General features: G+C 41.0%; 1 protein-coding gene across 4 annotated transcripts in view; it reads right to left on the reverse strand.

Annotated features, from left to right (window-relative positions):
- ANKIB1 (ankyrin repeat and IBR domain containing 1) overlaps nucleotides 1-25,306 on the reverse strand; it is a 159,389-nt gene that overhangs the window by 48,710 nt on the left and 85,373 nt on the right. For all 4 annotated transcript variants that reach the window (XM_084621477.1, XM_084621478.1, XM_084621476.1 and 1 more), the window contains exons 6-9: nucleotides 12,382-12,590; nucleotides 9,227-9,315; nucleotides 2,713-2,857; nucleotides 470-636 (exon numbers count right to left, since the gene is read on the reverse strand). In XM_084621477.1, the coding sequence (XP_084477603.1) occupies nucleotides 470-636; nucleotides 2,713-2,857; nucleotides 9,227-9,315; nucleotides 12,382-12,590 (610 nt within the window). The remainder of the gene's footprint in view (nucleotides 1-469; nucleotides 637-2,712; nucleotides 2,858-9,226; nucleotides 9,316-12,381; nucleotides 12,591-25,306) is intronic.

Below are 25,306 nucleotides of genomic sequence, written 5' to 3' on the forward strand. Positions count from 1 at the left end.
AAGTAGACAATGTTATACCCTTTGCTGCCCTAAAGGATATACACACATTAGTGTAGACCAGGGAGATGGAGGGAGAATTGTTTTTATACTTGCAGTTAGTTTAAGATTTGGCATATGTTTTGCTATGACTTGTGAGTAATTAAGGTTCAGGGAGGAGGAATTTTTGAGTTCCAAAGTTCAAAAAAAGGTTTTGGTAAGTGGAATCCTTCTTATTTTTGGTGTCCTGCCTAGTGCAGAAAAGCAGGAATGGATAATTTTGCCCACACTCTACACGCATTAATATTCAGCCTATGTATGTATGAAAATATATTCATGTCAAACTATACATCAATAATTTGCTGTATCAACACCTACAGAGTTTCCAGTAGACTTCTGCAGCATGGCAGCCGGCTGGAGAAGTCTCTTGACCTTTAGATTGGCAGCAGCTATGATAGTTTTACATAGTTATATACAAATTTCTAATACAAACCAGCAGAAGAGATGCCCTTTTCCACAATCCACAGCAGGGGCTCTTAGCAATGGGAAGTTAAGTGTGTCTGAACCTGTTGTATTTGACCCTTGTCTTGTTAGCCTGACTGCTCTTTCACAGGCTCGTATAGGACACCATTTAATAGCAGGATTATTTTCAACAAAGGCCTGAAAAGAAGAAAAAAGGAGAAGAAAATTACTTAACATTTGGAAATAGATCCTCATCACTGATATGAACTGTAACCTTTGATCACAATCTGCCTCTGAAGGAGCAAAGCCAAAGAGCATAAGATAGTCTCGTAATTAAACCGGTATGGTATTTTAAAAATAGTTATAAAAAGAGAATTATTTAATCACTAGCTCAAAAATTGTATTTCTTCCCTATAGCAACACTTAAGATTCACACTAAGACCTGAACATCTACACCTCATGCAAAATGCTTAATGTGTACAAGTCTCTTCTTTTGTGAAAAGATTTGGGTTTGGCTACACATGCAAGTTAACTCAGAAAAAGACAGCATGTAAATTTAAAATGGATTACCTGTTCCTGATTATCTCAACATATGGACACACTTATTCTGGAATAAGAGTACCTTATTCCAAATTTAAGAGCGTTCACCCATCGAGTTAATCAGGAATTGCTATTCTGGAATAATTTGCCATGTAGACAAGTCTTACTGCAAATAATCCATTATTATTACAAATGTATTTAATACATAAACTTTAAAATTTTACAGTGCATAACTGTACTGCAGATTAAGAAATAAAACCTATGCTCTCTATCACCAATCTCAATATAATTAACTGCAATAAACTTTTAAGAACCAAAATAAAGTAACTCAGAAATTTGCCTCAATTTTTTCCTGTCAGTGTAGAATGTTTTCCCTTTTATTAATTATCTAAAATAAATTATGTGGAAGAAAAGGAACCTCTGGCTGCTCCCCTTCAAAATTTTGCTGACTTGCATGTCACTCTGAAGGTGAGGCAATGGAGGACACTGGATCAAATCTGGGTATCAGATCCCCACTTTGATGTATAAAATTTTATGACCTCATGCCGAAGTGACTTGTAACATATCTAAGTCAGTCCTTGTACTAAACATGTCTCTCCCCTCTCCACCCAGTGAATAATTTAACAAGTTATTTCAAGGATCTACACTACAGGCCAATAACCTGCAAAGTTAATTAAAAGGTTATTTCTTAAAGATGCATTCTGCAGCAATGGAGAAAATAAAATTAAGCATGAACCAAATCAAGATTTTCCAACTTCTTTTCCTATCTGGGTTATATAGGAATCTTCTGAAAGTATGGGCTCGAGCAAAACTCTAGTGATGTGAATAGCAGGTACTGTACTCAGATACAGTAAAAATTTCCCAGAAACTGTGAATGGAAAGAGTACCGTAACTCATTTATCAAAATATTCTTACAGAAACTCATTTTAAAATATTTTTTTATGATGTGCCAACAAAATATTCTTGGCAGTTTAAAATCTATGTGTTGCCTTTTCTGGACATTAATTTCATCAACCAATTTTACAAGTACTGAGAAAGATTATTAAATTGCCCAGCATGGAAGTGTAGTTTCTGTGCTTGAGGAAAAATATAATTATTCCTTTTTAAAATGTCCTCAACAGCATGCCAACTCCTTCATTACCATATGTAAATTATATACAGTTCAGATCTACAGTATTAATATATTAAACTCTACTTAGAAAAGGTGCAGTCATATTTCACACAGAAGTTGCATTGTAATTGGAATAAGAAAGTCAGACACACACTAGTCCAGGAGTGGCCAACCTGAGCCTTAGAAGGAGCCAGAATTTACCCATGTACATTGCTGAAGAGCCACAGTAATACGTCAGCAGCCCCCCAGCAGCTTCCCTCACCCACTCCCAGAGTCTCCCACCCACCAGCAGCCCTGCCAGTCAGCGCCTTCCACTCCCTCCTGATCAGCTGTTTCCTGGCATGCAGGAGGCTCTGGGGAGGAGGGAGGGAGGAGTGAGGGCACAGGCAGGCTCAGGGGAGGGGGTGGGAAGGAGTGGAGGGGGGGAAGGGCCTGTGGCAGAGCCAGGGGTTGAGCAGTGAGCACCCCCTGGCACATTGGAAAGCTGGCACCTGTAGCTCCAGCCCTGGAGTCGGTGCCTGTACAAGGAGCCGCATATTAACTTCTGAAGAGCCGCATGTGGCTCTGGAGCCACAGGTTGGCCACCCCTGCTCTAGTCACACAGGAACAGCTTGACAGTTTACCTTAATGTCAAACAGTAGGTATCTTTTGTCCATCTCCCTGGAAACCACGCTTTCTATGATCTCTACAGGAACAAGCTGGAAGCAATCATATGCTGGGCAAAAAATGTTGTGAGCCTCACCCTCCTGAATTTTCAGATTCAAAAACCTGCCAGAATTGTGTCAGTCAGAATTTGATAATAAAAAAATAAATAAGTCAAGAAACTGATGAAAATTAATTGTCTTTATACTAACTTAATAAAATATACACTTTCATTTACATCTCTTTTTAAAACAAGAAATATGAATCATCCCTTGGTTTTTACACTCAACAAGTACCTCAGATTTGAGGAGGCATTTGGTGAAAAAAAAATGAAGAGTCCACAAGTGAGCAACTGAAGAAAGTACTTGAATGTATGTATGTGTGGTTTATACCTGTCTCCCATTGGCAAGAGCCCACTGTACAATATTTAATAAAAGTGAGAAAAAATTCTTCATTAAGTCCCCAAAAGTTGTATATACCAGTACTTAATGTATGCACTAATTAGTCTGACAAGTAATTAGTTTTTACAATAAATAGTAATCCTTGTTCTTGTCAAAATACGGTTTGAAACACGTAAGTGCTTGATTTAAACAAATTAATAGTTAGCTAGACTAAATCAAGTTTGGAATGGCTACCTGTTCCCATCAGCTATTAATTAGTACTTGAAAGAAGACTCTTCTTGTGAGATCATAAAAAGATAGTCAAACTTAAAGATTATTTAAGCCTATTGTAACTTAGGCTATGTTTATACTACAGATCCTCTGACAGCATAAATATGCCAGCAGAGCCTCCTAGTGTAGATGCAACATATGCCAGCAGAACAATGTTCGTTACGTCAACAGAAGCACTCTTCTTATGGCATTTCTGCATCTATGCTGGAGGTTTTGTTGGCACAGCTATGTAGGCTAGGTGTGTTTTTTTCACACCAACTAACATAGCTATACCTGTATCTGTTTTAAGTGTAGACCAGGCCTCACAAAACATATCAAGAGTATCTTTTTTCTACTATTATGTTTTCCTTTTTTTAAAGCTTTCTTCCTATTTTTTTCATGCACCATAACAATACTGTTCTGAAAAACACCAAAATTCATTGGCAAAAAACATCATTAACAGCATTAAGGTTGCCTAGCACTTCCTTGTACTCTTCCACAACATGGAGGGTAGCTGAACGTAAACCTTTGAAAACCAAGGAATGGTGTGTTCTGGTAATGCGTTCTGCAGCACAGCCCCCCCACAGTTCTAACAAACCAAACAAGACGTATCTCTAACAAAATCTGTCATTTTCTGAGTTATGATGATATGGAATTGTGCTGGACATGCTTTTTTGTGTATGTGCACTGACCACTGTGTTAGATGTAACTGTTTTAATCCGAGGTTAGATTCACCAACTTCCAAATCTCCTTAGATGACAGTGCAATGTCTGGCACCTGCAGCTAAAGGGATCCAGGATTCCGTTATGCAGGAGTTCTGACAATAGCCCCTTTTGGCTCTAAAACCTAAGAATGCATGAAGTTCAGGGCTGTTAGACTGCCACTGTCACCTCCCAGAAGCTAACATGCCAATGGTTACGTCAAGGAGATAGGGAACTATTTCCACTGAATGCATCCGATGAAGTGAGCTGTAGCTCACGAAAGCTTATGCTCAAATAAATTTGTTAGTCTCTAAGGTGCCACAAGTCCTCCTTTTCTTTTTGGAACTATAAGTGTAATTCATTCCATTCACAGATTGACAGAGCCAGAAGAGTACCCAGAAATTACCTACTACAGGACAGGCCCAACAAAAAAAAAAACAAAAACAGAACACCACTAGCCATCACCTTCAGCCCCCAACTAAAACCTCTCCAGCGCATCATCAAGGATCTACAACCTATCCTGAAGGACAACCCATCACTCTCACAGATCTTGGGAGACAGGGAAGTCCTTGCTTACAGACAGCCCCACAACCTGAAGCAAATACTCACCAGCAACCACACACCAGGCAACAGAAGCACTAATCCAGGAACCTATCCTTGCAACAAAGCCCGTTGCCAACTGTGCCCACATATCTATTCAGGAGACACCCATCATAGGGCCTAATCACATCAGCCATACTATCAGAGGCTCGTTCACCTGCACATCTACCAATGTGATATATGCCACCATGTGCCAGCAATGCCCCTCTGCCACGTACATTGGCCAAACTGGACAGTCTTTACGTAAAAGAATAAATGGACACAAATCAGACATCAAGAATTATAACATTCAAAAACCAGTCAGAGAACACTTCAATCTCTTTGGTCACTCGATTACAGACCTAAAAGTGGCAATTCTTCAACAAAAAAACTTCAAAAACAAACTCCAATGAGAGACTGCTGAATTGGAATTAATTTGCAAACTGGATACAATTAATTTAGGCTTGAATAAAGACTGGGAGTGGATGGGTCATTACACAGAGTAAAACTATTTCCTCATGTTTATTCTCTCCCCACCGTTCCGCAGACGTTCTTGTCAACTGCTGGAAATGGCCCACCTTGATTATCGCTACAAAACCCACCCCCCTCACTCTCCTGCTGGTAATAGCTCACCTTACCTGAAAACTCTTGTTATAGTGTGTATGGTAACACCCATTGTTTCATGTTCTCTATGTATATAAATCTCCCCACTCTATTTTCCACTGAATGCATCCGATGAAGTGAGCTGTAGCTCACAAAAGCTTATGCTCAAATACATTTGTTAGTCTCTAAGGTGCTACAAGTCCTCCTTTTCTTTTCACTCCATTCTAACACTCTCTTGCATATTACTCCTGGGGGAATTCTGCTCCAAGAAAAATAAAAATTCTGCAAAATTCTGCATATTTTGTCAAAATAATACTATATAATCACACCAGTTTCAATTACTTCGGTAATTTCCAAATACTGCTTAGCAACTATGTCTGTAACAATACATACACACACAAAAAATTTCCCCTGGAGTAGAGAGTTAAAGAAACCCCTATGACAACCCAGTTCCTGTTTCTCTGCCTCCCCAGAGCCCAGCTAAGGGGCCAGACACCCACAAGCCCTCTCCCCAGAGCCCAGCCCCGGGGTGCCCCCTGCCCAGACACCCTCACCTCCTCCTCCCCCAGAGCCCAGATGCAGGCCCCCCCAGCAGAGACACTCACTCCCCCTACTCTCCAGAGCCCAGGGATCCAGAGGGAGAAACTGGGTCCTGGACTTGTGTGGCGTTCCCTGCATGCTGCCTCCTTCCTTCAGTAATGCCAGGAACTGCAGCAGCTGGGAATCCTCCAACTAATTCGCCCTCCCCTTCCCTGTGGCAGTGTTTTTTATTTTTGAGTTGGGATGCTGGGGTTTGCTGGGTCCAGCAGCCCATAGTGGTGGCCTGCAGCTCTGCAGCCCATTTCTGCAAGAAAAAAGCAAATTCTGCATTGCGCAGTGGTGCAGAATCCCCCCAGGAGTAGCATATTCTCAGTGCCCATCAAAACTCTACACCGGCACTGGGATTTGCAAACCGCCATGAAGCTTTTATGCAGCTTGTTAACACACATCACAGTGCACCACAAGGCTCAGTCAGTGGCAACCAAAAGGTGATATCCCAGACGGGATCCTTTGGACAAAGATAAATGGGTGCCACAGAAAGGGCAGCTTGACCCTGTGTCCTTCCCGATGAGATCGCTGTTGAAATGGGTGAGATGCATATTTTAGGAAAAACAGGAAGCTTGTCTATATGTGCCCTCAGGGATGTGTCTGTCAGGGCCTAAAGGCATGCAAATTCTGAAAAAAACACATCTGGCTAATTGATGATCAGAAGGAAACCTCTTGCTTAATCTTTGAAATTGCTTGGTCAACAAGTTTTCTTTGAGTGACGTGTTATTGTAATACTAATGAATAAATAAGGGAAGAAATTTTGGGGTAGTTGGACTCTTCAGGAACTCTCCCTCTCAACACATCTTGTGGTCTCCCCCGACAGACGAAAGATTGGCCATCGGAAGACTGACGTTGTGCCACTTGAGAGCCACACACTACTTCGGTAATTATTGAGAGTTGGGGGTGTTTTACTAACCTGTTGCAGGTGTGTGCAAGAGCTTGAGATTAAGTAAAGGTTAGCTTTAAATGAGAGCACTCTTGTGTTGTCCTGTTTGTGCCAGCCATCTATCAGTTGAACAGCGTGCCTCCCTTGATTTATTTCCTGATACCACCTTCCACAGAGTAAAGATACCAAGAACTTTGGGTTGAAAGAACCCCAGGTAACACCAGTAGGGCTGGAGGGGCCACGGAAGGAGGCAAAGTGCTGGTGAAAGGGCTGCAAGGAACACTTCTTCCAGCTGGGAGCAGCAACAGGGAGAGGAGGAGAGTCCCAAAATCCCTAGCATAGTGGAAAGGAGCTCTGCACACCTGTCTGCAGCACTGGAGGCTCACAGAAGTGTGAAGTGGCCCATTCATCTTAAAAGGATGTCTAAAATGAATGAGGAGACCTCCTGGAGATGAACAGAGCTTTCAACAGTAGGTCTGAGATGTGTGAACTTCCTCATTCAACTTTTTGGGAGTTCTTTCCTGTCAATCTCAGCTATATGTGCCTCGGGCATGCACAGAACATGCCTGTTCCCAGCTCCCAGTATAGATCTTGTCTGCCATGCCTAGGAGTACTTTAAAGCAGCTCAATGAGCCCCTCCCAGCTCAAAACTGATCCATCCTGGCTGAGACTCTTGTGTCAACCTCTCCGATACCATTTTCCATGTGACATCTAGTCTCTACCATCAATTGACCTAACATCATGCTGGGCTTCATATCCCGGACACAGTTTTGCCTGCCTAACTGTCCTAGAGTGGGATTTGGGTACATGGCATTGAGGGAGACCTGTGGTGTGCTGACTGTCTTCAGAATTGCACATACCACTCACACTTCCAAAAGGAGCCCCGCTGAGCCCTGAACACCAATCAAATGGCAAATTGGTTACATTAAGTGTGCACAGCACACAAAAGTCTCCCTAGGAGAGCAAACAAACTGATGGTCCATGGTCAAGGTGCAGTGCTTGTTTCCTCAAGAAACCATGTAACGATCATTGCTCAGTGATTGTTCCTCACAAAGGAGTTCCTGAGGAAGCTTGAACAGATGCAAACTCTCTATAACCAGAACACACACTGGTTTTGTATAGAACTTTTGGATGGGCTGTATATGATGAAACCCCTTGCCCAAATGAAACCAGACTTGCACCACTAACACTATCCTGGCCTTGATGAGGTACAGAATTTTTCAAAACAGTCAAAATATGCATGCAATTTTGAAGCAATTTAAATTATCAGCTCTTAAACAGAAAGCTCTGCCCTTAGGGCCAAACTTCCATAAGGACCCCCTCTGCAGCTCCTAACCACAAACAGAACGCAGGCAGAGATTAATCTCAGAAGTCTGCTAAGGGTAGGACTTGAACTCAGTACTTGAACTCTCAGGCGTTGTTTGGGTTCAACAGCTACAGCATGTTGTGTGAGCTACCCAGTGACCTGATGTCAGCTGTGCCTCACCACAGAGCATATGACCTGCATACATGCGGCAAATTACTGTCTGTGCCATATCACCCAAGTCAAAAGCAGTTTGTAGAACTAATGATAACCCTTACTATCTTTAAATATATTGCTTCCCCAAAGTGATAGTGGATGCCTGACGTTAGCTGAGCTGTAACTGATCAGTGATATTAGTTTGGGGTCAATAAACAACATATTTTAGCCATGTGTATGCAAAGAAGAGAAAAAGAAGTAAGAACTCAACAATTTTACTGACAGGGTCTTTGGGGGTGCGGGGTAGATGACACTGTATCCCAAAAACCCCTTGATCAAATAACTCCAGATTTGCAGCACTAGCCCTAACCAGATCTTTATACAGCACACCAATTTACAATACAATAGGAACATGAATGATTTTTTCTACATGCTCTAAAATCCACGTTTTAAATAGTAACTCACATTTAAGGTTGTAACGAGCTTAATGCTCTTACAAAATACCACAATAATGGATGCACTGGAATTAGGCTTTATCTATACTAGACAAGTTGCATTACTTTAAATTTAACAGTATAATTAAAGCAGTACAACCCTCCCTACTGTGGATGCAGTGATAGTGGTATAAGGTCATCTTTATACCACTATCGCTGCATCCACACTTGGGCTTTTACTAGTCTATTTCAGTAAAAGTCATACTCCTAACCAAAATAGTTATACTGGTAAAACTTTTAAGTGTACACCAGTTCTCAGACAATTAGGCCCCAACTCAGCAAAGCACTAAACAACATGCTTAAATCCATCCCTATTTGGCAATGCACTTAAGCTTGTACCAGGGCCAAAGCCATCGCTATGTACCCATAAGCCAGTTAATGGCCATTAAGAACAATACATATGAAAGTATTCCATATGGTTCAGGACAGCTACATCTCAACATTTGACAATGGCTATGCATTGGTTGTGATTTCCCCCCTCTTTAAAATTGAAAGTCTAATCATTTTCAAAAAAATGCTAAATGCATATACTCACGCCTCCCAGCATGATCTGCAAAACTCATGTCCACAAGGCATATCCACTGGGTCTTCAAATACAGAAATATTACACATACAAATGTCACACTGTAGATAAAGAAAAAAATACAGATGAAGGAAAGAAAAACACACTCCTGTGTGCCATGTGCAGAACTCAGGAGAATTACATAATAAAAATATAAAACCAAACTACTGTAAGAAAACAGGCCATGTACAAAGTAGGGAAAAATCTTTTATGAATGTATCAAGGAGAAAATGTTGCTTTATGTTCAAAAAAATTGAAAATGGAAAGGTGTATGTCTTCATCTCCACACACCTCTCCACAAACATTTAGTAAATATTTTAGGAACCTGTGCAACAAATTTTTGTATTGCCTTCTGGGATCTCCGCCACCTCCAGCCTTTAAGATGTTGAGCACTCTTAGCTCCCAATAAAGACGACAGTAGCCATATCCTGCACCAGTAAAGTCAATGAGAGTTTTGCCACTGACTTCAACAGCAGGAGCAGGACTTGGTAGACAAAGTCAGTCGTATGTCATAGGAGGTATGCTGCCCCGCAAAGAATCAGGCCCAAGGCAGGGTGGAGCAATTTAAACAACTGAATTAAAGTTATGATTTTAATCACTTGATTGAAAAAAAAAATCAGGTTGAGGTTTGTAAAGCTGATTTGAAAATTTGTACTTTACATCTTTAGTTCAAAACGTATAATGAGCTAAATTATAAAGGCTCCTTCCTTCCATGTTGTTAGTGGTAGGATATCTTATTTGAATTTTATAAAAACTGCTATCAGAAAAAAACCAGAATATTGAAAGTTAAGACCCTGATCCTGCAAACACATAAGGAGATATGCATGTGACTGAATGCACCCTGTCGGGGTGTGGCGCTCCCTCGCTGTCAATCTCAGAGGGAATCCAGGTCTCTTTGCTGTCAGGCCCCTGTAAGGACAGTCTAAGAGAATGGGGAAGTAGCAGTCTGAGTGTTCAATCCCTCCAGCAGGGTAGAGCAATGAGTGGTTCAGGGGCCCAAGCCCTCAGGCAGGGCGGGGCACCGAACAGTCTAAAGCCCAACCATCAGACGGGGTATAGTCAGGTATAGTCTCGGTACCCTGGCCTTCAGATGGGGCAGGGTACCAAACACAGTCTTGGGTTCCAGCCCTCAGGCAGGGGTAAGCACCCAGCAAACAGCTAGGGGGCTCCGACCAGGGGTTAGCGTCGAGCAAACAGTCTACGGGGCTCTGGCCAGGGTAGGGTTGCCAACTTTCTAATTGAATACAACCAAACACCCATGCCCTGCGCCCTGCCCCTACCTCTTCCCTGAGTCCCCATCTCCTCACTCCAGCCCCCCTCTATCCATCGCTTGCTCTCCCCCACCCTCACTCACTTTCACTGGGTTGGGAAAGGGGGGTAGGATGAGTGAGGAGGTGCTGGCTCTGGGCTGGGGTGCAGGAGAGGGTTCAGGGTGTGGGCTCTGGGAGGGAGTTTGGGTGTGGCAGGGGGCTCAGGGCTGGGGCAGGGGTGCGGGTGCAGGGTCTGGGAGAAAGTTATGGTACTGGAGGGGGTTCTGACTGGGGCAGGCGGTTCGGTGTGCAGGCTCTGGCCGGGCGGTGCTTACCTCAGGCGACTGCCGGTTGGCAGGGCAGCAGGGCTAAGGCAGGCTCTGTGCCTGCCCTGGCTCCGCACTGCTCTTGGAAGCAGCCGCTGTGTCCGGCCCTAGGATTATCAATTTTTGTGTTTGTCTCACATAAGGATGTTAATGAGGCCCAGGATTTGTCTTTTTGTGTATAGATGACCATTTTAAGTGAGAAACATCTTAATAGAAAAAATCTCTATGTAAAATCTGAAATTCTAACAACAATCGTACTTGTTTCTTTAGTTTCCTAAAAGATCCACTTTAACAACTGAAGACTGTAAAACAGGCAGTAAACTACCTATATATAATCTAAATGTGTGTGTATATATACACACACACACACGCGCACACACACAATTTAAATCCAGATCCTGCATTCCCATCATAAGCCCCAATACTAAGAAAAGGAAATATACAATACAACATACATTTGTCACTTCATTTCATATGCAGTTAGTACTTTTCAGGAAAAGTATTACAGCAGATATAACAAAGGATAAACTCTAATGCCATATACCTTTTTTGTAGTATTTTAAAATTAAAGAAGTAAGGGTTGTCTGTATACTGAATGCAAAGTTTTACTTTGATATGTTGTCCAGGGATAACCCAGTTACAAAACTATGCATCTCCTAGAAAAATAGGTCACTGAGCACAAATTTTATAAAGTTACAGCTGTGGATTACTAAAAAGAGTTCTGTCTTCCAAAAGAACATTACTGATTTTAATGAAAGATGCTTTCATATTTTAAATTTGTGATAGCCTTGTAAACTGCTTAAAGCAGCCTGCACACAGCAAAATTATTTATAATCTTACAGTACAGTCATAGGCTGACATTTAAAATACAAACAAAGAAAACTGTTTCCTAACAAAAAATATAAAAAGGGAAGATTAAAAGCATTTAAGTATGTTCAAGGAAATGGATACCATGGAATTGAACATCTAGATAAAAAGTCTCCAAAGAAATGCTGAGCTACACACACTTGGTATGATCCTATCTCGTTAAATCAGAATATAATGCAGTCAAGCTGAAAACTTGTTCCAGCCACATGCTCAATGTGTGTCATTATAAAGCCAATTGTTAAAATGAATCAGCACAAGGGGCTGGACCAGGCAACCTCTTGTACTCTCTTTCAACTCTACATTTCTATGATTCTACACACACTTCAGTGTTTGCTTACATTTAAGAAAGAAAGAAAAAAAACTCTCATGTCCTTTCCAAGGTTATTTTGCAAAGATAAATGACAAAATAGTTCTCTTGCACTAAGTTGGGGGGGGGGAGGAAAGAGGGGGGGAGAGAAACAGGAGGGGGAAGTCAGTTCAATTTCCCAATTAATTTCAGTCCTATTTGTAAGGCACTAAAACATACTTTAAAAACCAACTGCACAATGATTATGGAAGACTTTCTCACAAGTTGCAAAGCATTATATACCAGAACAACTTTTTAATAATATTTAATATATTACTTTGTGCCTCTAACTATTCACAAAGTAATAGGCAGTTAATCTTTCTTAAGAATAAATCATACCAGAATTGTCTCAATGTCTCCCGGTGACAGACTGATTTCATCAGGGGAGGTCACAGAAGAGCGAGTGGTGCGGGGAGTTCGTGGAGAAGGGAGTGTGTCCCAGGCATTATACCCACTTGGAGGTGGAGTTGGCATTTGAACACCTGAACGTTGGCAGCAGTTCTCTGGATTAGACATCCATGCTTCAAGTAATTTCTCCCTGTCCCAGTCTTCAATAAATATATAAATAAAATTATTTAACTATTATAGGATATGGATTTGTTTACATTTTATGATTGCATCATTAAAAAGATCTATATTTTACTAATAAAATTAGAGGTGAACATAACTTTTGAAATACTGGAGACTGCAGCCCTCAATGGACATTAATTTTACAGTATATATTTTGGGATAACATACAATATACATTATTTACAGCTAACACCACTGCTAGTATCTCCCTTCTATTAATGTCAACCATAAACTAAATGGAAAACTTATTCTCACTTTCATATGATAAAAGTTGACCATTCAGTTTAGATCAATTCTATTTTTTCTTTTTAAGAACCACATTTTTATTGATTCAAGTGAAGAGTTAAAAGCAAAGGAAGAAGAAAACTTGCAAAACAAATGTTCACAACAGGTATCATGAAAATATATGAAACAAGTAATTATTACAAGTAATAATTTCTTCATGTTATATCTGATTCTGCATTTGTTGCACACCCAAAACTCTCACTGAATTCACCAAGAATTTTTTGGGCATAAACAATGCAGAACAGCCATTAAGACCCTGTTCCTGCAAGCTCTCATGCACAGTAGTCCCATCATCTTCGGTGAGACTACTCATGGGATCAGAGTTACTGATATGGAGAAGTATAAGAAGTTACTTATGGACACTTACAAAGTAAGTCATTACAGCTATCAAATGTTAGCATCTTGGGGTAGACTGACACACTGGGAGAAATTCTGGCCCTGTTGAAGTCAGTGGGAAAACTCTTGTTGACTTCAGGGTATGTCTACACTGGAATAAAAGACCCATGGCATGGCTGTGGCTGGCGTGGGTCAGCTGGCTCGGGCTGCGGGGCTAAAAATTGCTGTGTAACGTTTGGGCTTGGGCTGGAGCCTGGGCTCTAGTATCCTGCCCTCTCATAGGGTCCCAGAGGTTGGGTTCCAGCAAGAGCCTGAACCGTTATACAGAAATTTTACAATCCCACAAGTCAACTGACCCAGGCTAGCTTTGGGAGTTTAACTGCAGTGTAAATGTACCCAATGGGACCAGGATTTCATCCATTGCTACTAATTTTCTGTAAGAAGCTGTAGGTAGATGCAATGCCTCAACAGCAATTCAGGAAGGAATTGCGAGTTAGTGTGCCAATTCCCCATCTACTTCTCTCCTTGCTCTAGGCAGGAAATAATCTGCTACTGGCCCATAACTGTATCAGATTACTATTTTCCCACTCTGTGCTGGCTCAGCTCTGCTTGCCAGTACATTTGTGTGTGGGGAGAGAGAGAAATGTGGAGCCTGCTTTTGTCTCCTATGCACAGACTGTCAAGACAGGCCAGCCCACACAGGAAAGAAGCATGGAGATGCCTTATACGCTCTTCCTGCCCTGCACTGTGGCAGAGGACAAGTGACAATCTTGCTTTTATAATCATAATTCCCCTAACCCTAACCTCTTCTAAAAAGGGGCAGAATATCAGCATATGAAAGTTTCTACCATCCACAAAACTGGAAGTTCTGTGTGCAGCAGTTGTCACCATTTTCACTAACTTCTGATTGTATAAAACTGCATTTTCTAATGCTATGAATTGGGGGAATTGTCCCCCAGCAGTCTGAGTTTCCTATGTTATAGCTGTAAAAAGTTTGACATATTGATATCTCTTTTGAGATTGTTAAAATTATTTGGTTTTAAGGACTTACAATATGAAGGCTTTTGTCTAAGTATTACATTGAAACAATTTTACTTCCACATATGAAAGTTATTCAGTTTGACCTGAAATAGCTGAAGCTTTTGCCATCTATACAACAGTCAGTTTGAATATGTGATATTTCTTAAATACAAAATTTAAAATTATTTGAATTGAAAAAGAATTAATTTATCCTTGCTAGGATTTTTTGTAATTCTACAAATATTATTGTGACCCTTCCATGTTTTCATGTGTACAAATATTAAATTCACAGTTAAAGTTTTCTATGGTACGAATGAACTACAGTAAAACAAATGTATACAGAGAGATAAGGTAGGTGAAGTAATATCTTTTATTGGACCAATTTCAGTTGCTGAGGCCACGTCTACACGACCCATCGGATAGTGATCGATTGGGGATCGATTTATCGCGTCTAGTGTAGACACGATAAATCAATCCCCGATCGCTCTGCTGTCGACTCCGGAACTCCACCAGGGCGAGAGGTGGAAGTGGAGTAGACGGGGGAGCGGCAGCCGTTGATCCCGCGCCACAAGGACGTGAAGTAAGTGATTCTACGTTGATCTCAGCTACGCTATTCTCGTAGCTGAAGTTGCGTATCTTAGATCGATCCCCTACCCTTGTGTAGACCAAACCTGAGAGAGACAAGTTTTTTCAGATCTGCCCTAAGGAAGAGCTCTGTGTAACATCAAAAGCTGGTCTCTCTCACCAACAGAAGTTGGTCCAATAAAAATATTACCTCACCTACCTTGTCTTTCTAATATCCTGGAAGTAACACAGCTGCTGCAACAACATTGTATGCATAAATGAATATATCAGCAGTTATTAAGATTACAAACAAAGATGGTGATTTTTTTAAAAAAGTTTAAAACTACTTTATTTCAAATCTAAAAACAAACAAAACATTCAACAATGTTAGTTTGTCAAATTTCTGTGCCAAATTTCTGTGCCTATTTTTAGATTATTTTGAATCTAAAAATACCAATAGTGTAAAGAGCATCCACTTACATGGACAGATTCAGACTGAAAGACAAATTTGAACTGATATACTTTACCATATCGCTGCGATTTTAAGTCTCAAAAAAACAAAATTTTCAAACATTGTCAATTACACAAAAGTTCATTTTATTTGTTAACCATAAGTATCTGATGTTTATAAAAACCCTAAATTTTCAATTTTTCCTAAGCAAATGTTTCATAAATAAAACTCCCTAAGTTATTGTAAATAAAAATTGCATGTGTACTATAAGTAAAGAAGAAAATATAAGTAGCCCTATTCAATAGTGATATTATCAAAGTATTCATTTTGCATATCAGTAGGTCAATCACACTGAAATTTGCTTATTGATTTTTCATATAAATGAAAATGTTATGGAGACATGTTTGCATAATTTGTCCAAACTGTACAACATTTTAAAGATTTCATTGATTCCATTTCATCTGCTTAAGGTTATGATACTTGTGTAAAATTACTAGATTGCAATAACAAAAAATTGCTACTTTTATTACCAGCATAACATATTATGCCATTTTACACATTATCTTGTCTTTATAATCTTTTAAACAGGAACTTATTGAACTTGAGATATTGCTAAGAGCTATAAGAAGTCCTCAATACTGATATATGTAGTGCCTTTTTAAATTAGTAGTCGGAGCAAAGATGTCCTGCTTGCTGGATTCCACTGTTCTTTTTAGTAAATCATGAGCTGCAGCGTAGGTTATTAGCTGAACTGTACTTCTTTTACCCTGAAATCAATTATTTTAGTATGAGCTGAATTTGAAATTGGAGTGCTCTACCTTTCATCCTACAAGAATGAAGTTTAAAAAGAGATAATAATATAAAGGTTGGTGTTATGGGATTCCCTGTGGTGCAGCCTGGGACTGAGAGACCGCTGTGCTCCCTGAACTCTCTGCAGCCTGGGCTGTCTCTCACAATGCCTTGCTAGTGACCAGCAATGCCTCCAGGTGCTATTATCACTCAGCACAACCACATGTGAAGACCCCACACCCAGCTAGATTGCATGAATGCTCCCCGAGCCACTCATGAATCACACAGGGAAAGGCACCTGAGTCAAATCCCCCCCAGCTCCCAGCACTGTACCCCAGGAATATACAGTCTTGCACTGCTCAAGATGGGCAGTGCAGACTTATTAATTGGTTCACCACTTTTATCAATGAAAGTGGACATACACCAGTCTTTGCAAAACCTGAGCAGTTTTACCACACACTTCAGGCAAATTCACAGGTAAAGATAAACAGTAAAACATATCAAAAGATAGATTTTAAGTGATATTAAGTGATAGGTAAAAAGTCAGAGTTAGTTACCAAAAGAAATAAAATATAAGCATGCAGTCTAAACTCTCAACCCTATTATACTGGACAACAACTAGACTAAGCAGTTTTTCTCACCCCACTGCATATTGCAGTTTATAGTACACAGATTTCACCCCTGAAATCTGGGCCAGTCCCCTCAGTTGGAGTCTTCAGAGTGTCCTTGCAGCGTACGTGGGTGAAGACGACCGACCCAGCATGTAGCCACTGTGTCTGTTTTATATCCTCAGTCCATGTGCTCGGAAAACACAAGTCCAGGCATGCCTGGGTGCACAGCTGAGTCTCCAGACAAGGTGAGTCATTGAATTGTAGCTCCCTTGCTAGACAATGGTTGTTGATGGGTTGATTAACACCCCGCCTGTGTGTTGGTTTATTTTCTTTGCTCTTGCCTCTGGGGAGCTAATATCTGGCTGATTTCCCAATTTACAGCATGTTTTAGTGACAATCATACAACACAATTCTCATAACTTCATATGCATTAATGATGTACATATATGGAGAGAGAAATGACTTTCAGCAGATCATAACCATTCCCCTGATACCTTCCAAGGCATGCTTTATATTTAAGATCATGATTATATGAAAATGTGGGGCTTACAGTATGCTCCCCCAAGGTATAAAATGTCACAGTTCTAGGGCCAAAAAAACCCAAAACCCCTACTAATTTTTTCTTCTCTAGTTGCTTTTCATGTAATAATTTGTTTTCCATCCCTCTCCCATAAATCTTCTGTGCTCTATTAGTGGGGGAAAAAACAAAATCCCAATCCCAGCTCTCACAAACAAGCTGTACTAACAAATCCATACTTTTGTGTGACAGACAAAATCAAAGTTTGTCAAGTAAATAGATTTCAACATCAAGTTTCTAAAAAGGTGAGTAAAATGCATCATTTTTAAATATAAGAAAAATACCTTAGCTTATGTTCTTTGAATTAAGAAAGTTAAAATTAAGACAGACAGTCTTATTATTATTTTGTCTCTTTTAAAAAAATTAATGGGAAAATATTTAGAGTCTGGCAATGCTAATTTATGCAGAGTGGCTTCTGGTTTATATCTTAATTTTTGTAATAAAATTTAAAGCTGAACATATTCATCAGTTATTCAGTTATGTTACATAATCACACCAATTGTATGTCCTTATTTTTATGCCAAACACATTATTAAGTTTTAATTATGCTTGGCTGAATAATTTCTAATTTATAATGAATAAGCTAACGGCAAAAGAGCCTGCTTTCTCATGACTTGCAAATTATGTCTGTACTTCTCTTTAGGTAATGTTCAACTGCATTAAGTTACAGCTACACCATGAAGGCAACAACAAGAGAATGACCTTGCAACTCAGACTGATTCCTTCTCAAATCTCAATTACTGCTCTCTAGATGGCGGCAGACATGTCTGCACAGTTTACATCAACTTCATTGCTTTGACACTCAGACTTCCGGCATGGTGTGTAATACATAGTACTGCCAACATTTTGTTCTACAGAATGTTTGTATAGGTTACAAGTATCAGGGGGTAGCCGTGTTAGTCTGTATCCACAAAAACAACAAGGAGTCCGGTGGCACCTTAAAGACTAACAGATATATTTGAGCATAAGCTTGCGTGGGTGAAAATCTCACTTCTTCAGATGCATGGAGTGAAAGTTACTGATGCAGATATAAATATACTGACACATGAAGAAAAGGGAGTTACCTCACAAGTGGAGAGCCAGTGTTGACAGGGCCAATTCGATCAGGGTGGATGTAATCCACTCCCAACAATAGATGAGGAGGTGTCAATTCCAGGAGAGGCAAAGCTGCTTCTGTAATGAGCCAGCCACTCCCAGTCCCTATTCAAGCCCAAAATTAATGGTGTTAAATTTGCAAATGAATTTTAGTTCTGTTTCTCTTTGAAGACAGTTTTTACCCATGAAAGCTTATGCTCAAATAAATCTGTTAGTCTTGAAGGTGCTACCGGACTCCTTGTTGTTTGAATAGGTTACAGAATTTGCCAGCTGTGAATCTTCAGTCTTAACTGAGTACTCTTAAAATTCAAAATATTGTTCCACTTATATATTAATATCATATAAGAAACAAAGCAAATTAGCTAAATTTAAAAAAATATTATGCAATATCAGTGACCCGTATGTGATTAGGTTATCATTTAAACACAATGATAAAAGTTAGTGTACCTTTAATAGAAAATTATACCAGAGACTATCAACTTGAAATCTAGTCAAAACTAAAAATAACAAAAAAAAGTTTCAGGTACCACACACCCACTTGTCAGACATTCTGCCAATTTCTGTTGTTTTAAAATCACACTTCCCTATTTTAAATTTTTCAGTTGCTATGCAAGAAACTCACAAAAAAATAACTAAAGACAATTCTAGCAAGGGGATTAACATGCATTACTTTATATTCATTGGTACTACTCGTGCTTAAAGGGACTACTCACATCCATACAGTGAGCACATACTTATGTGCTTTACTGGGTCAGTAAAGTACTTTAAAGAACTACTATTTATTTCCAGCAACAAAAGGGTTCTACTCCCATTACTTTCTGATCCCAAAAGAGAATGGAGGTCTCAGACTAATTTTAGATTTCAGAACTCTAAGTAGATACATCAGAAAGTTTCAGTTCAGAATACTATCCTCTGGCTTTGATCATTCCCTCGTCTACTCTGGATTGGTTTGGTGCTCTCAGTCTCACTGGGTCACATCCATGTTAAACTTATTATAATGAACACAACAGAAAGAAGCGGATCTGTTTTTACACATTCACTACACACACACACAACATATTTAGCAGCAAACCACTATGGTTTGACTAAATAAATATAGGAATGGACTTTTATGAAGGTCAGAACTTCAATATGGGATCAACTGTCTAAGTCAGGGGTCGGCAACCTTTTAGAAGTGGTGTGCCGAGTCTTCATTTATTCACTTTAATTTAAGGTTTCGCATGCCAATAATACATTTTAACATTTTTTAGAAGGTCTCTCGCTATAAGTCTATATATTATATAACTAAACTATTGTCATATGTAAACAAGGTTTTCAAAATGTTTAAGAAGCTTCATTTAAAATTAAATTAAAATGCTGATCTTATGCCGCCAGCCCGCTCAGCCCATTGCCAGCCTGGGGTTCTGTTCACCTAGGCCGGCAGTGGGCTGAGCGGGGCCTGCGACTGGGACCCCGGCTGGCAAGGGGCAGGCAGCCAGAGCCCCAGACTGGCAGTGGGCTGAGCGGGGCCGGCGGCTGGGACCCCAGACTGGCAGTGGGCTGAGCAGCTCAGCGTACCGCCGCTCAGCCTGCTGTCGGTCTGGGGTTCCATCCACCGGCTCCTGTCAGCCAGGGTCCCAGCTGCTGGCCACGCTCAGCCTGCTGCTGGTCTGCAGTCCCGGCCCTATCAACATAGAGTAGGTGCCTACCTTCTACCTGGTTCTAGCCATTCTCTTCCTCTCTCTCTGCACTGAGATGAGGGTGGGAGTGTGCTGAAAATAGGGCTGGGGGTGAAGGAGCAGGCTGGGGGTTGGGGTGCAGGATCTGGCCAGGAGCTAGAATGAGGGAGAGGGCTCAGGGTTGGGGTAGGAGGTTTGGGTGTGGAGCGCTTACCTGGGCAGCTTCCATTTGGTGTGAGGGGTGCAGGAGCTCCTGTTTGGTGCTCAGGGTGGGACTGGGGGATGCAAGAGTCGGGGGGGGCTGGGTATGTGTGGGGGGGTGCAGGAGTCAGGGCAGGGGTCAGGGCACGAGGCTGGGTGTGTGTAAGGAGGGTTCAGGTGTCAGGGCAGAGGGCTGGGGGTGTGTGAGCGGGTGCAGAGGTCAGGGCAGAGGGCTGGGGGTGTGGGCTGGGGTTGTGGGGGTGCTCCCAGCCCCCTGCCCTGAACGGCTCATGGCAGGGGGCTGGAGGGGATATGCCCTGATTCCACCCCCTTCCCCAACGTCCCTGAAGCAGAGAGAGGTGCTGCGGCTCCGCTTTCACCTCTTCCCCGCTTTTATCGTAGCAAGGGCCGTCAGCTGATTGGCTGCAGGGAGGGAGAGAAGGAGGAGCAGGAACCCCACACGCTGAGGGAAGAGGCGGGGGGGAGGGGAAGCTTGCCTGCCCTGCAAGGAGAGAGCTGTGGGTGGGGGGTGGAAAAGGGCGGGTTGGGCCGAGCAGGCTTTTTAGTGTCACACTGCTGTCTGCCCGGGTCCGGCAGACAGCAGCATGCCATTAAAAATTGGCTCGCGTGCCGTGTTTGGCACGTGTGCCATAGGTTGCCGACCCCTGGTCTAAGTAGTTCCACTTTTAGGCCTCAATTTTGAAACAATAAAACCTTGTTTCTCCAAACAGCTTTAACTCAAAACTTTTAGATTATGATCCCCAGTTTCAATCACTTTCCTTTTAATTCCCCTGATTGTCTGAACGTTTTTGATATATTGCAGACAGTCTGAATAAACGGGGATATAAAACAATCTTTATGAATGCAGTTAAAATGGAAATGCTACTTCAAAAAGAAGCTGGTTTTATTTTCTACCACAATGTTCAGCGCTAATCTACATTTTGGACAAAAATTTCAATTGCTAAATAGGTTAGCTGAGTGGTAGAGTTATGTCACAACAAAATACTGTAATAAAATTTTCTTCTTCTAAGTGTCCTCTGCATATTCCCACTCTTGGGATGTGCAGAGGAGGAGCAGCCAGGACAATGGAAATTCTGGTAGCAGTGTGTGTTAAGGTGCTCACACAACTCCCTCCCTGCCCCCAGCATATGAACGTGTTCTGAGGACATAGCTTTGAAGAAGTGGTATGGCACCCTTTCTTTGGCACAGGCTATACTTTTTTGAAGACCACCAGGAGGAATGTCCACAGGAAGATTTCCAATATGTCATGGAACTGGAAAGTGGCTCATCGCGAGAGGACAACGTGGGAGTAGTTACAGCATCGTCTTCTTTGGCAAAGGCAATCTAATTTCATGAACTAGTTGAAAGGATAGTATAAACTTTAAAATTAACATCAGTAGCTTTCAACGAAGCTATGCATCCAGTCCGACATTTTGGGGTCTACTGCAAAAAGCAGGGGTTTTGTTGCCTATGTTAGAAGGGATTTGGCAACCAGAAAAATTCCTGTGGTCCAATCCATCATTGTGCCAACCAATTTCAAAAAAGGTTGACAAGGTATACCAGATCCCTTTTGAAAGATTCTCTTGTTTTCATGTAAGCCCTCAGCCAAACTCTGATTATAGCAGAACAAGGTGAAGTCTTCAACCTTCTACCCCTTATGCTATAGAAGGGAAAAAATTGGGACTCTGGGTAGAAAAATGTTTTCTTCAGCTTCTTTAAAACACAGATGTGGCAAATTATCAAGAGGTGATGGCCAGGTATTAGTTTCAACTGTGAGATAAGAGTGAGTCTTTACTAAAAATCTCCCAGAGGATTACAGGAAGTTGACATCAGCTCTCAACAAACAGGGACAAAACCGGGCTAAGCATGCCCTCAGGGCATCGATTGACATCCCTGATACCATCTCAAAATCTGTTGCATCTGCAATAGCTCTATGTAGGCATGCATGGCTACAATCATTTCTTTCTGTGGAAAGAACATCTAAAATAGATCTATCCTTTAAAGGGGATGGACTATTTAATGCAAAAACTGATGAGGTACTGGAAAAGATGAAGGAGAGGTGTTTCACAGCAACCATCTCCCTATCCACAGAGAACACCTATGCCTATGTTCAGGCATCACAGGCAATATCACACACCATTTTCTTATTTGTCTTACTATAGGAAGAGCTCTATGAAAGCTCAAAAACGTGTCTCTCTCACAAATAAAAATTGGTCCAATAAAAGATATTACCTCACCCACCTTGTCTCTCTGTAATGAGAAGAGGCAATCAGACTATCAACAGCAACACCAACAGCAAGCATTCTCTCATACACAAGAGACAAAGGAAAGCAGAGGATGAGGTCAAAGAATTTCTCAGACAAATCCTCCTTGCCTAATGTCAGACTTCACATTTGACAGGTTTATCAAAAGCTCTCAACCAATTTCAGAAAATCCTATCCTGTCTGTCCCAGTTTTACAAAACATAAAATATTGCCTCACACACTTTGCCCCTCTAGTATGCTGGGACCAACATGGCTACAACAACACTGCATACAATCACCACCTCAGACAGATGTGTTTTACACACAATAAAGGAAGATTATACTTTCCAACTCAAATCCTTTCCTTTCATGTAACCCCCCGTCCCTGTCGTTTCAGGGACACTTCCCATGGCAGATTAATGGAAGTACAAGCTCTACTGCATGCAGGGGCTATTAAAGAAGTACTATTTATTTTCAACAACAAAGGGTTCTACTCCCATTACTTTCTGATCCCAAAAAAGAATGGAGGTCTCAGACTAATTTTAGATCTCAGAACTCTAAACAGATACATCAGAAAGTTTCAGTTCAGAACACTATCCTCTGGCTTTGACCATTCCCTCTGTCTACTTTGGATTGGTTTGGTGCTTTCAGTCTCACAGATGTTTACATATCCACATAAAACCATCTCACTGCAATAGCTATGTTTTGTCTTTGATTCAGACAAATTTCCAGGACAGAGTTTTAGCCTTTGGCCTCTTCACTGCACCCAGAGTTTTTACCAAATGCCTGGCTTCAGTAGCAGCACATGAGAAGGCAGAGAGTTTTCGTCTTCCCTTACTTAGATAATCGGATGCTGAAGGCTCCATCCAAAAAAGAATTACAGAGAGCCAATCAGATGACCTGTTCTTTATTTTGAGCATTAGGATTTTTCATAAACAAAGAGAAGTCCCTTCTGATTCCATCACACAGGATTCCCTTCATTGGAGTGATCTATGACTCCTTAGAAAAAAGAGCTTTTGGAGGAGGTTTTTGAAAATCACCACCACTATATAAATACAGTTTCTGCAGCCCTCTCAAAGGGTAATGTATTTTCTGGCATTATTAGGCCTCATGGAATCCACAGCATATGTGACTCCATATGCCAAGTTAAGAAGAGGCCACTTCAACACCGGCTGTTACAGAACTTAATGCCGTTTAGGGACTGTATATGGAAAAATACCAGTGCGAGAAAAATTCATCTCTCTCTAATACGGTGGTTGAACGCAGAGAATATCCTCAAAGGAGTATTGTTCAACCCACCTACTCCTATGTCAACAGTAACCACAGATGTGTCCAAGATGGTCACAGTGGGGTGCTCCCCAACCTTTTTCAAACAAGGTCTTTGGAATGACACAAAATCCGTATTAAACAAACTTGCTAAAACTGAGGGCAATCCATCAGGCTCTCAACGCATTTCTTCTACAGATACAGGATGCACTAATCCAGGTGGTCACAGACATGTCTGCAGTATATGATTTGAACAAACAAGACAGAACTCGATTTTCTCAGCTATGCCACGAGGTGATAAAGCTTTGGGACTGGTGTATACAATATTTAATCAATTGCCTTTCATGACATGGGAGAAACAACAAGGATACAGATCATCTGAGTAGAGATTCCTCACAGATGCACAAGTGGTTTCTAAAGGACTCATGATTCAGAACATTTTCTGTCTTTTGAGGTTTCTGCACATAGATCTGTTCACCACTAGATTCAATATGAAATGTCCCCATTTTTATCAAGAGCACGCTCAGATAATCTATCAGTGACAGATGCATTCATCCTAGATTGAGGAATGGGTCTGATGTATGCATTTATCCCATTCCCTCTAATTCTCAAAGTTCTGAAGAAAATAAAACAAGATTCAACCAGCGTGATTTTAGTTGTTCCAGCATGGCCAAGGAAACAATGGTACACCGAGTTGCTCCATCTATCCAACGTCAAATACAAGACACTCCTGTTTTCCACAGACTTACTTTCCCAACAGGAGGGAAGGGTATTCCATCCAGATCTTCAGTTTTTACAGCTATTGGCTTGGACAACAGGACTTTGACAGATTTAGAAAGACCTTGCTCCTCAAAGGAGCAGATGATTTCTGAGCATTAATAAGAACTATCTACCAGAAAAAGTTACAATTTTAAATGGAAAAAGATTTGTTATCTGGCCAATCTGGTAGAAACGTTGACCAGTTACTGTTTCTATACAACTCATTTTAGAATATATGTTGCACTTATAACCAATGGGGTGGTCTCTCTCCTCCATTAAAGTCCATTTAGCAGCAATAGCACCATTGCATACTGACAATACTGGAAAAATCTATTTTCTTGCACAAGCTGGTGAAAAACCTTTTTAAAAGGTTTACTGAATTTCTCTCTCAGTACAGGACCTGCTCCCTCCATAGAATTTGAATTTCGTTCTATTACGTCTTAGGTCTTCCCCTTTTGAAACCGTAGCAAGTTGCTCCTTCATTTATCTCTGAAAACAGGCTTTATAATAGCAATCACTTCTGCTTGACGAGTTAGTGAGTAACATGCATTGACAGAGGAACCTCCCCCACACCACTTTTTATAAAGATAACGTGGTTCTTAGACCGTACCCAAAATTCCTTCCTACAATGATTTCATAGTTTCATGTAAATCAGAGTATTAATTTACCTGTATTTTCCTCAACTTCCACACAAGTAAAGGGGAAAAGACAGTTACCTTTTCCGTAACTGGTGTTCTTCGAGATGTGTTGCTCATGTCCATTCCACAATAGGTGTGCGTGTTCTCCACGTGCACCGGAAGTTTTTCCCTTAGCAGTACCCGTAGGGGAGCACCCCAGCA

The sequence above is a fragment of the Lepidochelys olivacea genome (genome assembly GCF_965140295.1).
Source record: "Lepidochelys olivacea isolate rLepOli2 genome assembly, chromosome: 2".
Classification (NCBI taxonomy): Eukaryota; Metazoa; Chordata; order Testudines; family Cheloniidae; genus Lepidochelys; species Lepidochelys olivacea.